The sequence below is a fragment of the Primulina huaijiensis genome, unplaced genomic scaffold (genome assembly GCF_012295235.1).
Source record: "Primulina huaijiensis isolate GDHJ02 unplaced genomic scaffold, ASM1229523v2 scaffold14403, whole genome shotgun sequence".
Lineage (NCBI taxonomy): Eukaryota > Viridiplantae > Streptophyta > Magnoliopsida > Lamiales > Gesneriaceae > Primulina > Primulina huaijiensis.
Window position 1 is genome coordinate 310645 of NW_027342931.1, and position 16718 is coordinate 327362.

Below are 16718 nucleotides of genomic sequence, written 5' to 3' on the forward strand. Positions count from 1 at the left end.
AGTGTTTCTTGATAGGTGTATATATATTATAAATTGTTTATGATATAATAATACTAAAAAAAGTAAAAATCTAATTTGATTTTAAATAAAAAAATCATGTCATAATATCAAAATTAGTTAATATAAATATTTCAAATTTAATAATATTGTATAAATTCACGAGTAAGAGATAAAGTCGATTCAGACCGCTAATATATTATAGGGATATGCCGAGGGGATTTTTGTCGAGTTAATGAATCGGATCCTCCATTTAAACCTGAATTTCTGACCTCTCACCCAAACTGGTCCGGTTATGAGGAAACATGGCCAGTCGCATTTGGATCTTTCAATGTCCACATTTTCGGTATCTGGAATCCACGAAAAAGATAATTAGACTAATTAAATAATAACAAGAGAAATATTTAAATATAATTTAATATAAAACTGTATATATTGTATTTTCGGAATCTTTTGCTTAAATAAACTGCATCCAGGCCCATGTAGTTAATTGACATCGGGCTTAAGTTATTCCGACCATCTCTGTCATTAAAAAAATCTTATCGTCGGATCGATGCTAAATCTCTTGCTAGATCAATGATCAAGATATTGATTTCGACCCTTCGTGGCCCGTCGATAAACTTCTCCAGTATGCCAGAATCAACTTCGGTTAGCTCGCTTCTCGATCATTCCCTAGTTTGAAATTTGGCATAATTATAGGACAAATTAGTTTAATGGCAATGGTTGAAAGTCTCGTCCCCCAACCAAACAAATGTGCATTGGTGGATTTAGCTAGGGGTGGAAAAAATACCGAATTTTCGGTATACCGAGATTACCGTACCGAAAAAATGCCGAATTTATCGAATTTTCGGTATATCGAATATTTCGGTACGATAACAATACCGAATTTTTCGGTACGGTAACTGTATGCAATTTGAAAATGTCGGTATATACCGGAATACCGAAATATCGAAAAATATACAAAAATTTTAAAATATATAATATTTTAAAACTATAAATTTATAAAAAAATTAAAATGTAAGGTTTTTTTCGGTATAAAACGGTATATACCGATATCGTACCGAAATTTCGGTATACCGTACACTTTCGGTATAATCGATATACTAGTTATATGTACCGAAATTTTTGGTACAGTATCGATATGAATTTTTTATACCATAATTTTCGATACGATATACTATATAAGATTTTCGATATGATATGATATATATCATCCCTAAATTTAGCAACTGTGAGTAAATATTCAAAGTATTTTCATTCAATGATTAATTTATCTTTCCTTGTTCTTGTTAGGTGGCGTGGAATTTTTGGGAGACCCAATAAAATCAATGATATCGAGATAATATGGAATTCTTCGAACACTCACCATTGAACTACTTGTAGAAAACTTCATTTATTCTATAAAATTTTAAACTAAAATTATAGAATCTCAAATAATGAAAATAGATCAAAAGATTTAGTTCCATACTTTTTATAAAAAAAATTGCCACTAAAAATAAGGGTGAATTGGAGAAAAATACATCTGTCTATGATTTATTTAAGATTCAGTACCCAACAGTTTTTTTTTTGTATTTTAATACCTGACAAAAGACAAACTTGGTTTTTACTGCATGTTTCATGCAATTTTACCTATTTACCCTTTTAATTAATAAAAAATTATATAAATACCTATTTTTGTTGGTTATCTTCTCTTTCCACTCATCATTCCCAATGCGTTTGGATGACATGTAAATTGAATGTAAATATTTTTTTATTTAAAAAAATAAACAAATTCGCAACCAATTGAACTTTTTGAAATACTTAGTTTTACTTGCGAAATACTTAATTTCAATTTTAAAATACTTGATTTAGTAAATGAAATACTTAGAATGTGTATTAAAATACTGAATATTAGAATATGCAACGTAAGTTCACCAAATGCTCACATTTCCATCCAAGATGCGTTTGGATGACAAGTTTATTTCATTTAATTATTTTTTTTATTGTTAAAAAAAACAAATTCGTAACTAATCATTGAATTTTTTTTAAGTACTTAGTTTTACTTACGAAATACCTAATTTCAATTTTAAAATACTTGATTCGGTAAATGATATACTCAGAATGAGTATTAAAATATTGGATATTCGAATATGTAACGTAAATTCACCAAATGCTCGCATTTCCATCCAAGATGCGTTTGAATGACATGTTCATTGCATTTAATTATTTTTTTATTGTTAAAAAAACAAATTCGTAACTAAGCATTAAACTTTTTTAAAATACTTAGTTTTACTTACGAAATACCTAATTTCAATTTTAAAATATTTAATTTGGTAAATAAGATACTCAGAATGGGTATTAAAATACTGGATATTCGAAAATGCAATGTAAGTTCACCAAGTGCTCGCATTTCTATCCAAAATACATTTGGATGACATGTTCATTTCACTTAATAGTTTTTTTAATTGTCAAAAAAAAAATTTGTAAATAAGTATTGAAATTTTTCAAGTACTTAGTTTTACTTGTAAAATACCTAATTTCAATTTTAAAATATTTGATTTGGTAAATGATATCTCAGAATGAGTATTAAAATACTGGATATTCGAATATGCAATGTAAGTTCACCAAGTGCTCGCATTTCTATCCAAAATACATTTGGATGACATGTTCATTTCATTTAATAGTTTTTTTAATTGTCAAAAAAAAAATTTGTAACTAAGTATTGAACTTTTTCAAGTACTTAGTTTTACTTGTAAAATACCTAATTTCAATTTTAAAATATTTGATTTGGTAAATGATATCTCAGAATGAGTATTAAAATACTGGATATTCGAATATGCAACATAAATTCACCAAATGCTCGCATTTCCATCCAAGATGCATTTGAATGACATGTTCATTTCATTTAATTATTTTTTTTATTGTTAAAAAAAAACAAATTCTTAACTAAGCATTAAACTTTTTTAAAATACTTAGTTTTACTTGCGAAATATCTAATTTCAATTTTAAAATACTTGATTTGGTAAATGAGATACTTAGAATGAGTATTAAAATACTGGATATTCGAATATGCAATGTAAGTTCACCAAGTGCTCGCATTTCCATCCAAAATGCATTTGGATGACATGTTCATTTCATTTAATTATTTTTTTATTGTTAAAAAAAAAACAAATTTGCAACTAAACATTGAACTTTTTCAATTACTTAGTTTTACTTGCGAAATACCTAATTTCAATTTTAAAATACTTGATTTGGTAAATGAGATACTCATAATGAGTATTAAAATACTGGATATTCGAATATGCAACGTAAGTTCACCAAGTGCTCGCATTTCCATCCAAAATACATTTGGATGACATGCTCATTTCATTTAATAGTTTTTTTAATTGTTAAAAAAAACAAATTTGCAACTAAGTATTGAACTTTTTCAAGTACTTAGTTTTACTTGCGAAATACCTAATTTCAGTTTTAAAATACTTGATTTGGTAAATGAGATACTCATAATGAGTATTAAAATACTGGATATTCGAATATGTAACGTAAGTTCACCAAGTGCTCGCGTTTACATCCAAGATGCATTTGAATGACACGTTCAAGGACTTTTCAGCAGCTACAAAGCTTTGAAAGAGAAAAAAGGCTTAGAGCGAATATTTGAAGATTTCCGGACAATGTTCTTTGAGAGAATAGCCCGTGATAGAAACGAGTTGCATAATCCGTGGATTTATAATTTACAGAGAAATATGAAGTTGGATACACGTCGATAGTCATATTCCAGTAGGTCGAAAGTTATGGGATTTAATAAAACGACATGCAATTCACCATGGACTAATTGGGAGATGCATTATGAACATAGTTCGTAAATGAGCTTGAAGCTTGCACTTTAAGCATATCTATCGATTTTTGGATCAACGATTTATAAAATACTCATAAATATTAATTGACAATACTTTTTGATATTCATTGAATGACTTATTTGACAATTATACTTATTTGACATAATACTTATTGGTAATTATTCATTATACTTATTAGTATTTTTTTAATACTTATGAGTATTAATTTATAATATCATTAATATTCATTCACAATACTTGTTGGTATTCATTAAATGACAATGTAATACTTCATTTGATATCATCCTCATTAGTATTCTTTCATAATCTTTATTGGTAATCATTCATTATATGCATCAATATTCTTTCATTATACTTATTATCAAATTTGAGTTTTTATGGGTAAAATCAATTATAAGTGGAATCTAATTATATAATATTTATAACAATTTAGGTATCACATTTTTATTTCATGGATCTCATCATCAAAGATTACTCAATATTGACTTCAAATTATATATTTTGACACCATCAAATAATCGAATTTGAGTATTTAAATGGTAAAATCAAGTATTTGTGGACTCGTATTAGTCATTATTTGTATTAATTTAGGTATCATATTAGATACTTCTCAAGTAAAAATAAGTATTTTAAAATTTCAATACTTAGTTGAGAATTTGTTTTTTTTTTACAAAAAAAATATTAAATGAGATGAATATGTCATCCCAATGCATCTTCCAAGGAAAGATAAACACTTAGTGAGCTTACGTTGCATATTCGAATATCCAGTATTCTATTACATATTATGAGTATCTCATCTACCAAATTAAATATTTGCAATATCAAATTAGGTAATTTTCAAATAAAATCAAATACTTTAAAATTTTTATGCTTAGTTGAGAATTTGTTTTTTCTTTTACAGAAAAAATATTAAATGATATGAATATGTCACCTAAATGCTTATTCCATGGAAATATTAATACTTGGTGAACTTACGTTGCCTATTCGAATATCTAGTATTTTAATACATATTGTGAGTATCTCATTTACGAAATCAAGTATTTACAAACTCAAATCAGGTACTTCTCAAGTAAAACTAAGTACTTTAAAATTTTCATGCTTTGTTGATAATTTTTTTTTTTTTTAATTATTAAATGAGATGGATATGTCATCCAAGTGTATCTTCCATAAAAATACCAACATTTAGTGAACTTACGTTGCTTATTCGAATATCCAGTATTTTAATACATATTGTTAGTAACTCAATTACGAAATCAAGTATTTGCAAACTCAAATTAAAATACTTCTCATTTAGGGAGAAAAATAAAGTATTGGTAGACTCGAATTAGATATTTTTTGTGCTAATTTAGGTATCACATTTTAACTTCACAAATGACACATCAAAAATCACTCGATATTACTTGAAACTATATTTTTTATATGCCAAAATAATAAAAATTGAGTCTTAAAAGGGTAAAATCAAGTATATGTGAAATCAAATTAGGTACTATTTGTACCAATTTAGGTAACACGTTTTTTATTCACAAATCTCATCATAAAAAAATATTCAATATTTTCTTCAAATTATATATTTTGACATACTCAATCGAATTTGAGTATTTAAAAGGTAAAATCAAGTGTTTGTGAACTCGAATTATGTATTATTTGTATTAATTTAGGTATCACATTTTTGCTTCACGAATATCATCATCGGTGTCACTTAATATTCACTTCAAATTATATTTTGGCATCCTCAAATAATTGGATATGAGTATTTACGGGGTAAAATCATGTATTTATATACTCTAATTAGATACTCTGTGTACCAATTTAAGTATCACATTTTAACTTCACAAATGACACAATCAAAAACCACTTAATATTACTTGAAACTTAAGTATTTTCTTACACATTTGAAGTATTCAAATAGCCAAATCAAATGTTTGGAACCCGAAAATATGTATTTTATCGATCAAAATAAGTAATTTTTCTAATTCAACAATGAGTGAGAAACTGTGTTTTTTAAAAAATTAGATGACATGAATAAGTCATCTTAATGCATTTTCAATGAAAATACCAACAATTATTGAATTTATTGTGATAGCTCGAAGATCAAGTATTTTCTTACACATTTGGAGTATTCAAAGAGTAAAATCAAGCATTTGGAACTCCAAAATAGGTATTTTCTTGGTCAAAATAAATATTTAATCTTATTTCATGATGGGTGATGATCTATGTTTTTTTAAAAAAATAAAATGACATGAATAAGTCATCTTAATGCATTTTTCATGAAAAGACCAACAATGAATGAATTTATGGTGAATGCTCGAAAATATAGTATTTTCTTATATATTTGGATTATTCAAAGAGCGAAATCAAGTATCTGAAACGCCATAATAGGTACTTTGTATGTCAAAATAAGTATTTACTTTTATTCTATGATAATTGAGAAACAATATTTTGTTAAAATTATATTTTAAATGGAGAAAAATGATATAATTTTTGTAGATAAAATAATATATTTATTTAAATAATAAAAGGTAAAAATGTAAATTTTGTTTTGTGGGTAGTTAAAACTAAATGTATAGATTTGTCAGGTACTGATTTCTAAAAAATCATGGCTAGGTACTGAATTTTAATTAAAATATTCAGATATGTATTTTTTTTGAAATTTACCGTAAAAATAATCTGTTTATAATTCCAAGGTATTCTCTTTTAAAGGTTATCACTCATCCATGTGAATCACAAGGCAAATACCAAATAAATCATTGACATAATATACCATAAATTCCATTACCAATTAGCAAATTTGTCAAATATTCCGACCCACCTCAAATTTGTATTCCATTGAAAAGACAAGATGCAGGTCCATCTGGAATGCCGCAGAGATCTAAAAAGGATTCGTTGCATGTGAGCCCCCTTACGAGGAAGGAGACCTTTTTATTGAATATAATTTTAGAAAGTACTCAAAAGTCCCATGAAGGAGAACCATTTACTCAGCTATACTTCATCTTCCTGTGCTGTTTCTCCACGAAAAAATCTCATCTTTTTGTTATTTTGTAATCAAGAATATCTGGTTTAAACTTTGAAGATAGAGGATTGGTGAGCTTGGCAGCTAACACCTAACTTTCAGAGAGAGAAATCAAGAAAACCCAAGGGATTCAGATTAGACCCAGACTACTAATTCTGTTTGCTTCATTTTTTTGATCTGCAACAAGAATTTGGGCATTTGTTTTTTTGTTTTTATAGCTTTTTTGGAGAGTGACTTGGAATTTTGATGGGGATTTGCTCGAGCAACCAGATAAAGGCCGAGAGCCCTTTTCACACTGGTACAGGTATATTTTGGATAATCTTCTCTTGTTTTTAGTTTCTTGATTTATAGGAGGAAAAATAATCGTTTTTTTCACCTGAGAAAATGAGGCCTTAGGTTGAATATCTTCTTAATTTTCTTGGAAAGGATGTGCTTTCTTTCTTTTTCTTTTTTTAAAAAATGAGTACGAGGATTCTCGCCTCCGGTACATATTGAGGATTTGTTTGTTAGCATTTCGTGAATTAAATAGATTTTGTTGTCTTAATTTTTATAACTTTATAATCATGTATTCCACAGATTTGTTTATGCCATCCAGAATATGTGTCGGTTTTACTGATCCATAGTTTTTAATTGTTTGTCGAAGACTGGTCTACCGCTAATTTTGAAATTAACTATGACATTTTCAAGTTTCCCTTGTTTTTGAGGATTTATTTGGCAATAAAAGATTCTATCGCCTTGTTGATAACTGGTTCGATTGCAGTTTCATTAGTTATCCTTAATTTCAAACTCTTCTGAAGGTGTGAATTCTTCGAAAATGGCCAGTGGAGATGGGATAGAGTTGAGTAATTCAAGCAGCAAAGCTTCATCTGCATCAGTACCTCCGACTCCTCGAAGTGAGGGAGAGATATTGCAATCTTCAAATATGAAAAGCTTCACATTCAATGATCTTAAGGCTGCCACTAGAAATTTTCAGCCCCATAGTTTACTAGGGGAAGGTGGTTTTGGTTTGGTTTTCAAGGGATGGATCGATGAACAGTCCCTTGCTGCATCGAGGGCTGGCTCTGGTATGGTGATAGCTGTTAAGAGGCTGAACCAACAAGGGTGTCAGGGCCACAAGGAATGGCTGGTATGTAATGATTGTCGCCTGTTAATGCTTTACCATAATTTTGGGTTTTTAACGAATCTTTTGCAAAAATTAACTTCTTGTAGTATAAATATATTGAGCAAACACGCTACACATGAACTGCATGTGATTGTCTGTAAAAAGAGATACATTCACGGCTTAATGCCTAGAGTGCTAAAACTCTTATTCACCTTTCTTATTTCTAGTTACAGTTGTTACTAATCACCTCTTTATGTAAAGGATTAACTGTTTCTTTGTAATCATTAATACGGATAGTATATATAACAAACTCCTATGATTGGGAAGATATGCCATTATTGCTGTATACTTGATATTTCTTTTTGTATGAGTGAGCTTTACTTTTGGATGCAAGTTGACATGTTTCTAGTTAGACCATTGACTTCTTGTCGCACATTCATATTTTTTACCTTTTATGGATATTGTTCTTTTGGATTAACAGGCAGAAATCAACTATCTTGGGCAGCTTCGCCATCCTAATCTTGTAAAATTAATCGGTTATTGTTTAGACGACGAACAGAGGCTTTTGGTATATGAGTTCATGCCAAAGGGTAGCATGGAGAATCACTTATTCAGGAGTGAGTTTCACATATTCTGACAGGATTATACTAATATAATCGTTGTGCATTTTGTTTGTTGTATCGGAAAATAATGTTTATTTGTTAAAATTATTATCAAATCGAAAATTTCTTGATAGATTGCTATTATCTCGAACTAGGAGGTTCTTATTTCCAGCCACTTTCCTGGAGCCTAAGAATGAAAATTGCACTTGGTGCTGCAAGAGGACTCGCCTTTCTTCATGGTGCTGAGACGAAAGTGATATATAGGGACTTCAAAACCTCTAATATCCTGCTTGATTCGGTATGCATTTACAATTCTTGTGTCTATTATATAATTTGAATTACTAGTTCAATGTTTGAAAATCTCACGTATATTCTTGAGACAACAGATTGCTTAGTGTGTTGTGCCGCTTGTTTTTCCGTTCCATAATTTGTAGAACTACAATGCGAAACTTTCTGATTTTGGGTTGGCAAGAGACGGCCCAACTGGAGATAAGAGTCATGTATCTACACGAGTGATGGGTACTTATGGATATGCTGCTCCAGAGTATCTTTCCACAGGTATAGATGGCGTGCCAACTCGAGGCTCCTCGTTTCGTTAATCTAGGAACATTTTTTCCCAAGCTTTTTTTATACATGTTATCTGAAATAGCAATTTTTTTTGTTATTAAGGTCATTTGACTGCAAAGAGCGATGTATACAGTTTCGGCGTGGTACTTCTAGAAATTTTATCCGGTAAGAAAGCTATAGACAAGAATCGTCCGTCAGGGGAACACAATTTGGTTGAGTGGGCGAAACCTTACCTCACCAACAAGCGTAGGATATTTCATGTCATCGACGCCCGTCTTGAAGGGCAATATTCTTTGGGACGAGCCATGAAGGCGGCTAATCTTGCACTCCAGTGCCTGAGCATGGATGCAAGATCTAGGCCAAATATGGACAATGTGGTAACCGTGTTAGAGCAACTGCAGGACTCTCCCAAAAACGAGCAAAAGGCTAACCATAGTAATAAACCAAGCCAACCGAATGGTGAACTTAAGTCTGGCAAAACCGACACTGAAGACAAACGTTCACCAATGGCTTATCCAAGACCGTCCCTTTACACACATAAAGCTTCGTCAGCTTAAATGTGGTATTAGCAAGAACTTGTACGTGATATGTATCTATATATGTGAAGCTTTGTGTATTTTTGTTTTCATGGTTATGCTTCTTTTTGTACTGGTATCAGATCTATAAGCACCTAGCTTTTCCTGTTTGAGGATTTTGATGCAGACTGAGAAATGTTCTAGGATCACTGAACTTTGTTTTGGCGATTGTGCAACTAATATTGAAAAAATATTACATCATAAAGCAAAAGAAACATCACTAGTTGGATCTTATCAAGGATGTTTGATGTTCAGAAACACAAACTCATGACCTTACAACAAAAATGAGATGAGTGATGCCTGATTATATTATATAGATATATATATATATATATATATTATATCATGAAAAGGGCCCATTAAAATAATAAATGCCACCAAACGTAGCACGGAATCACTTTTTTTATTGGGTGATATGTTACCACCTTTTGACATTGTTTTTACAAGTCAGCATAATTTGACTTTATGAATTCAAAAGAGTAAGAGCAAATATAATGGGAATCAAGAACTTAATGGCACCCACATAATGAAGTGGGGTTTGTTATGAATTGATATATCTTCCACTACCCGCAATCAACGTAGGAACAGTCCGAGATAAGTGATTAAATGATCCTTTTCACTCTTAAATTTCGTCGTTTCACGATTTCCATGTGAATTTTATGATCTTTGGTTATTAGTTGTTATATATTATCCTACGAAATAATTGATAAGCCGTCTTAGCTCAGCTGGTAGAGCGCGTGGCTTTTAACCACGTGGTCGTGGGTTCGATTCCCACAGACGGCGTTTTAAGTTTTGGGTTTTTTCCTTTTCTTTTTCCAATTATGATTATTATTAACTTTTAAATATATAATAACTTAAATATTTGTGAATAAGCCCTTTTTTAAAGTTCATATTTGGTCAATGTTATTTATCATTTCTTAATTTACATGCTGAAAATTGTTTTAGTATTATCCAATCTTATTTAGAGGAAAAAAACATGTTTCTCTTATTCTAACCTTCTTTTCTTCTGTTCTTTTCAAACATGGATAATTCGGTTGCTTAGTGTGTTAAGTTTTTCCATGAATTTAAATAAAAATATACTTAGTTATGATTATGTTTTTACGTATTTTTCTAATTTCCAATCGCTTAAAAAGTAAATTTCTGACTCTGTCGACGTTCGTATGATTAAGATCTTGAGAATTAGGTGAGTCGACGAACATACTTAACCCATTCTTTTTTAAAAATTTCTAGTCAAAATTAAAATAAGTTGTCCAACTAATAATAGCTGGATTGCTTCTAAAATAATATGATTATGGTTCTAATTATACAATTTTTTTTTAATCTCACGGACTCATTTAAAACACTTATAATAACATCATACGAAATCTATTTAATTTCATATTAAAGCTAAAAATGAATATATATAATTTGGTGAAGAAGCACAAGATCAAGAATTGGGATTCCTAATAGAAAATGGCACAATATCTTCAAGCAGGCCTTGTCCGCCTACCAATTCTGCTTCAACTTCGAACTCCTTATCTGGGTCAATTGCTGCTCCTGGACCGACAACTTTGGGCCTTTCTTCATAGGCCTGATTTTGGGCTTCATATGTGGGCTCTTGGAGCTTCTTCCTGGTTGGGCAGGAAAATGAGTAATCAAGGTGGACGTGAAGGCCTTCATAGGTGACCATTAGGGTATCGGGGTCATCCATGGCTCTCTCCACTCTTTTTTTCGCATTGCATCTCGGTATCGCGCACCGGTAATAGCTTCTGTATGTAATTTTCTTTTATGTTAGATAAGTTTGATTCGTTGGATGAGACGATCAACAAGTTATTTTTTGAATCGTAATTATTGTAAAAAACTCGAGACAAACGTTGAGTGATGCAAAGATCACTCACATACATCAAACGGTGCATGCAAAGTACAAATATCATTATTAGTTTCTCACTTATACACTCATAATTTTGATTTTTTTAAAAACAATAATTTTCATTGAATAAATCCTACAGGGATACCAATTGATTTTAATAAGCGATTTAGATTTTTTTAAAAAAGAAGTGCAATATTGCTTATAATTCTAGTAATATACTATATCAACCACCTGGGATTGGGGGTATTCTTGATGGATTTCTGACCATATTTCCTCCATTTATACCCATCATCACTGATTGCACTTCCATGATTCTTGATTCTCAAACTATACTTCTTGTTTCCATTATAACCCCCCTTGATTATGCCACTGAGTTCCGAAATTCTGCGGACGAATCAAACAAACTTCATGCACTCGTATTAGCAAAATTAAATTAAAAAAACCAACATGATATCGAACCTGCATGCTTCTGATCTATCTTCGCGTTGAATGCTTTGGATTCCATAGATCATGTCGGATAAAGAACTCTCCACATCTTCAATCGTAGGGCCTGAATACAACGTTGACATTTGACGAGGATCCATCGAAGGGAAGTGACTCGTTTCCTCTACTACTCCATGATCATCATTACTAGACAAGAAAAAGAATGGCGAATCATTGTCCAGAAGTTCATTCACCAGCTCATCTTCAGACCCTTCTGTTAATTTTACTAGTTCATCCATTTAGGATATTATTTTGAGCTTGACCACGTACTGTAAATATACAAACTACGCCTTTTGCATTTGCAAGTTCGGACTATATATATAGCATAAGCTTTTTACTAGGTATATATGTATATGACTGACTTCATGAATTGAATAAATGTAGGAAGGGAAATAACTTTTTGATTCGGACATTTCTTGTTTTGGAGTATGATACATTAAATTTTCAAAATTTAGTTTTGATACTTTACCGACTTTGATTTATTTGAGCTTTCATGGTGCTAACATGGAACCGAAAAATGCTGATATAACACTTCAAAGTACTTACATGATATCGAAATTGCTGGTATTATATATCGAAAATTACTGACATGTTACTTTAATAATTGTATCAAAATGAACGAAAATGAAAAATTAATATATCGAACTAAAATTTGAAAACTTATTGTGTCAACCTACAAGTGGACAATTTGATGTAGGGTGTATTCAATTTTGTTTTATAATTTGAAAATGATGTGAAATAGAGTGGAAATTACCTTTTTTGTCCGTGTTTCAAGATGGAATTCTTGCATTTAATTTCAAAAGTCTAGTGTGATCACCTACGGACTAACTGCATGGCTTTATTGTTTTCTTATCACGAACTGAAACGTCAAGATTCTTTCAAGCAAAATTCTATTACTTATTGGTCAAGACTCTTACTTAAGGGACTGTTGGGGAAAAAAAATAGTGATGGTACATGTACATTAATATTTGTATATCAATTTATACAATACAAAAAATTTAATATAAAAATTCAATTTCTCGAAATGATCTCACCGAACATTAAATATAAAATCTTGCAATACAACAGCAAAATCTCGTAATACAATGATTATAAATATCAATATAGCGATATATTAGTTGCACTAGTAGCATTATTAAAAAAATAATATATTAATATACATTGGATATCCTAGAAAAGAAAGCATAACATACATTGTACACAAGATATCATATTTTTAAAGTTCTAATTTAATATCTTGTTTTTATCATAGGCATAGTGAATTGTATTTTCAAAAACTTGTCGTTTCAATTACCATATTTCAATGATGACTATACTAGTATGAACACTTGTTAGTTACTTCCCAATAATTGCATGTGGGAATCAAATTAACACAAGACATTAATTAACTCTGATATCATATAATTCAATAATTGCATGTGAGCCAGAATCAAATTAACACGATATTAATTAACTCTTACATCAATTATATTATGATCAAAATAATTATGTAATTCAAATATTTTAAACCGTATAACATCTCAGACAACTATTTCATTAGAAGCAATTAATATTGCTTCCCCAACACTAAGAATTTAATGTGATTCAACTGATACAATTCATATTTTAATTTTCTGAAAATCAGAATTACAAATAATTGTTTTGATTTCATGTTCCCTTGACTTATTGCACAAGTCCGAAGACCATTAAATCCAGCACTTAATGAAGGGTTGGTTGGGCGTCGCCTACTAATTAATTAGGCCATCCGAGAGTAGACGAAGGAAAAACAGTCAAAACACATGCTGACTTGTAGGATTCTCACACGGTTGGAAATAGTTGTCGAATTCGACAACGGTCGAGCTCGGGGAAATGGAGTAAAAAACTGATCATTCGATTCATTTTGTGCCTCCTGTCGAGAGTGCGACCAGAGTTAGAAGGCATGGTTTACTATTTTTCAAAGAGAAAATAGGTTGTTTTACTGATACTGTAACCAAACTAAGTTGATTAGCTCCTTGAATGTAAGTTTTAAAAAGGTCGTTTAAATATTTATAACGGGTTCAAACAATCTCAAGATCTAACTACAACGGACTCATCTTTGTTTGGAGCTATTGTAGTTATTAGCATACTCTAATAATTCTTTCTCAAATTGTAAGAAAAAAGGAATTTGGTACCAAATCCAGCTAACAGCTAGGACAATGGACTTATGTTTTGAATTTGAGGTCAAATTTTGTTACAGCATTCGTGCGTGATTGCCGGTTAAGACAGAGATTGTACCATGATTCTTGGCTTATCGATCCAATTAACTGGGTTATGGTTTTGAGAAGTGAAAATGAGAGAGAAATAACAGGTTGAATGATTGGCGTTGTAATAAATTTAAGTTGATCCGTTGTTGTCGTGATCGGAAGTTGATTTGGACTCGACATGGGTTAATGAGACTCTTAAGGCACCGTTTGATACGTAGGATGAGATTAATAATTTGAAGATAATAGAAGGAATAAGAAAGTTTAGTACATGAACATTTAGTACAAGGGTTTAAACTCAGTTTTTGTTTGGTTCTATTTATTCTGTTTGGATAAATACTAGTACAATATTTAATTTTTCAACTTTACCCCTATCGCTTCCTTTCTTTTTGAAACCAAGGACAGATCTACCCAACTACTCTCTCACTCAATGATGCTTTTTCACATTTCTTAGATCTTCGTTGTTTTTCGTTAATTTTGATGCTTTTGTGTTTTCGAGAAGTAAAATTTGCAGGTCTGTCGACCGTTGATTTATCGAAGTACACCGTACAAGGTTCTTTTGAAGAAAAAAATCTAAGGACGAGACGATGCAGTTGGTGTGAAAGTATATCATATGGTGATTTTTTTCTTTCTTTGAATAATTTGTTTCTGTGTCCGAGTTAATGATCGAAGGATATCCCATCTCTTTTTCAACAAACCAAATGCTCTTTCAATAATGTTTCTTGCTTGTGAATGCCTCCAATTGAATAACTCCTAGTGATCTTGTGGTGCGGATGCACGATTGCCCCAAGCATCCCTTTGATATCTTACTCGTCTGTACGAAGCCAAAAAACCCTCGACATTAGCGTATCCATTGTCACAAAGATAATAACAACCTGCACAACAGTTAAGTATCAAAGAAGTATTCTCAGAGACAACCTTTAATGGTAAATGTTGGCAGAACTACAAAAATAGACACAAATAGACAACAAATTTATTCACAGATAACCTCTTGGAACCTTGAATGCATCATCCCGAGTTAATGCATCTCTTAAAACCCTGGCGTCAGCGGCAGATCCCTCCCATCCAGTAAGAGCGTAAATGAAGTTCATATTTCTATCACAAACCCCCAACACATTAACTGCAATATTTCTTTTTCTGGTTCGATATTTGGCTTTGTCCCTGGCACGAACGTGTACTCCGATATGAGTGCCATCCAACGCACCTAGACAACCCTTTCAAAACAATGAAACGAGGTAAATAATTGTTAACAAATACTTATTTTAACTAAAACAAATTTGATCGACAATGTAAAAACAAAAACAATTTTTTAACAATGTAATACCTCAAACCATTTCCAAGGATCGCTGTCACAATTCGCATCCACAGTGGTAGGCTTCACAAGAAGTAACGTATACAACTTCAACAACGTACGCATAACTTCATGAAAATGTGCGCTGACTGTCTTTCCACTACGCATGTAATCATGACTGGTTACCCGATTTTTCTTGTGGTGTGCCAATATAGACAAAAACATTGAACATTTTCTTGGACGTGGGCATATCGAGAATCTGTTAGTCCTCCTAAATGCATTAAAAGATAGCACAACCTTCCAAATGCGTTTCGATTCATTCTCAAGTTCAACACGCATTGAACATCACCCGCATCAATAATCTTATTCAAATGGCTAAATTGAGCATTGATTCTTTGTGTCATGTTGTACGTAACATGTCTGGTACGAGTGACACGACGACGATGGGCAACCATTCTCATACGTCGTCGGATTAGAAGACACAACATCAATAAATTTCTAAACAACAGTTGTTGTACCAGTAGAACCAGTAGAAGGTTTCTACGTTTCATGTCCATCTTACCATAACACTCAACAAACAACAAGACATTAATATTCAATCGCACAAAACAACAATACTAATGAAACTTTAACAAAAACACAGTTGCTAAAGGAAATTGTGTTTGGCAACTCCGCACTTTGTGGGATATGAGAAATCGTATGCATTTTATTACAATGAAATAAAACGAATATATGCATTTTGGAAAACTAATGTATTATCACTGAAGACTTTGAATGCACGATTGAAGCCTCAAATGTTGGATTGCACTTAAAAGTCGGTGATGGAATTCAATAGTTACATCCGAAAATGAAGAAAAGGTGATTAATTTGTAAAAGAAATAAGTCGGTGACAAATTTAACAATATTTTCTTCAAATAGATAATTTACTTGCTGACAGTAGAGAGTTGACAAACTATTTGCGAGGCCGAACTGGACTTCAATGGACGATATGTAGTAAACCTCATTGAAGAACGACGATGACCATTTTCAATCGAAGAGAACAAATAGGTGAGAAATGGGAAACCACGTTTTAAATTAGGGCGAAGGGTATTTTTTGGAAAAGAGACAAGCTTTCTGTTCTACTGTGGAAATAGGGACTAAGAATGCCTTCTTGACTTTGGGATTGAATTCTTGCATTTTCACGTTTCTAC

General features: G+C 31.3%; 3 protein-coding genes and 1 non-coding gene across 7 annotated transcripts; 2 read left to right on the forward strand and 2 right to left on the reverse strand.

The window, feature by feature from the left end:
- Positions 1–6623: 6623 nt before the first annotated feature.
- On the forward strand, positions 6624–9862 carry LOC140965804 (receptor-like cytoplasmic kinase 176). 2 transcript variants are annotated; one of them, XM_073425999.1, is made up of 6 exons: positions 6624–7138; positions 7638–7966; positions 8424–8559; positions 8700–8842; positions 8979–9102; positions 9214–9862. In XM_073425999.1, the coding sequence occupies exons 1-6, from the start codon at positions 7087–7089 to the stop codon at positions 9666–9668; spliced, it is 1239 nt and encodes a 412-aa protein (XP_073282100.1). In that variant the 5' UTR covers positions 6624–7086; the 3' UTR covers positions 9669–9862. The 2 variants fall into 2 exon arrangements, with proteins under 2 accessions (XP_073282100.1, XP_073282099.1); XM_073425998.1 differs by having other exon boundaries at positions 6626–7144.
- A 534-nt stretch (positions 9863–10396) lies between these two features.
- On the forward strand, positions 10397–10469 carry TRNAK-UUU (transfer RNA lysine (anticodon UUU)). The gene has a single exon. It is a non-coding gene; the product is annotated as a tRNA-Lys (tRNA).
- A 627-nt stretch (positions 10470–11096) lies between these two features.
- On the reverse strand, positions 11097–12350 carry LOC140965827 (probable WRKY transcription factor 49). Of its 2 annotated transcripts, none has more exons than XM_073426029.1 (3): positions 11995–12350; positions 11764–11919; positions 11097–11431 (listed from the first exon to the last, which is right to left on the reverse strand). In XM_073426029.1, exons 1-3 carry the CDS (start codon positions 12255–12257, stop codon positions 11113–11115), a joined length of 738 nt encoding a protein of 245 aa, XP_073282130.1. In that variant the 5' UTR covers positions 12258–12350; the 3' UTR covers positions 11097–11112. The 2 variants fall into 2 exon arrangements, with proteins under 2 accessions (XP_073282130.1, XP_073282129.1); XM_073426028.1 differs by having other exon boundaries at positions 11097–11434; positions 11767–11919; positions 11995–12338.
- A 2559-nt stretch (positions 12351–14909) lies between these two features.
- LOC140965823 (uncharacterized) lies at positions 14910–16712 on the reverse strand. 2 transcript variants are annotated; one of them, XM_073426025.1, is made up of 3 exons: positions 15562–16712; positions 15236–15451; positions 14910–15112 (listed from the first exon to the last, which is right to left on the reverse strand). In XM_073426025.1, exons 1-3 carry the CDS (start codon positions 15865–15867, stop codon positions 15044–15046), a joined length of 591 nt encoding a protein of 196 aa, XP_073282126.1. In that variant the 5' UTR covers positions 15868–16712; the 3' UTR covers positions 14910–15043. The 2 variants fall into 2 exon arrangements, with proteins under 2 accessions (XP_073282126.1, XP_073282124.1); XM_073426023.1 differs by having other exon boundaries at positions 15226–15451.
- Positions 16713–16718: the final 6 nt, after the last annotated feature.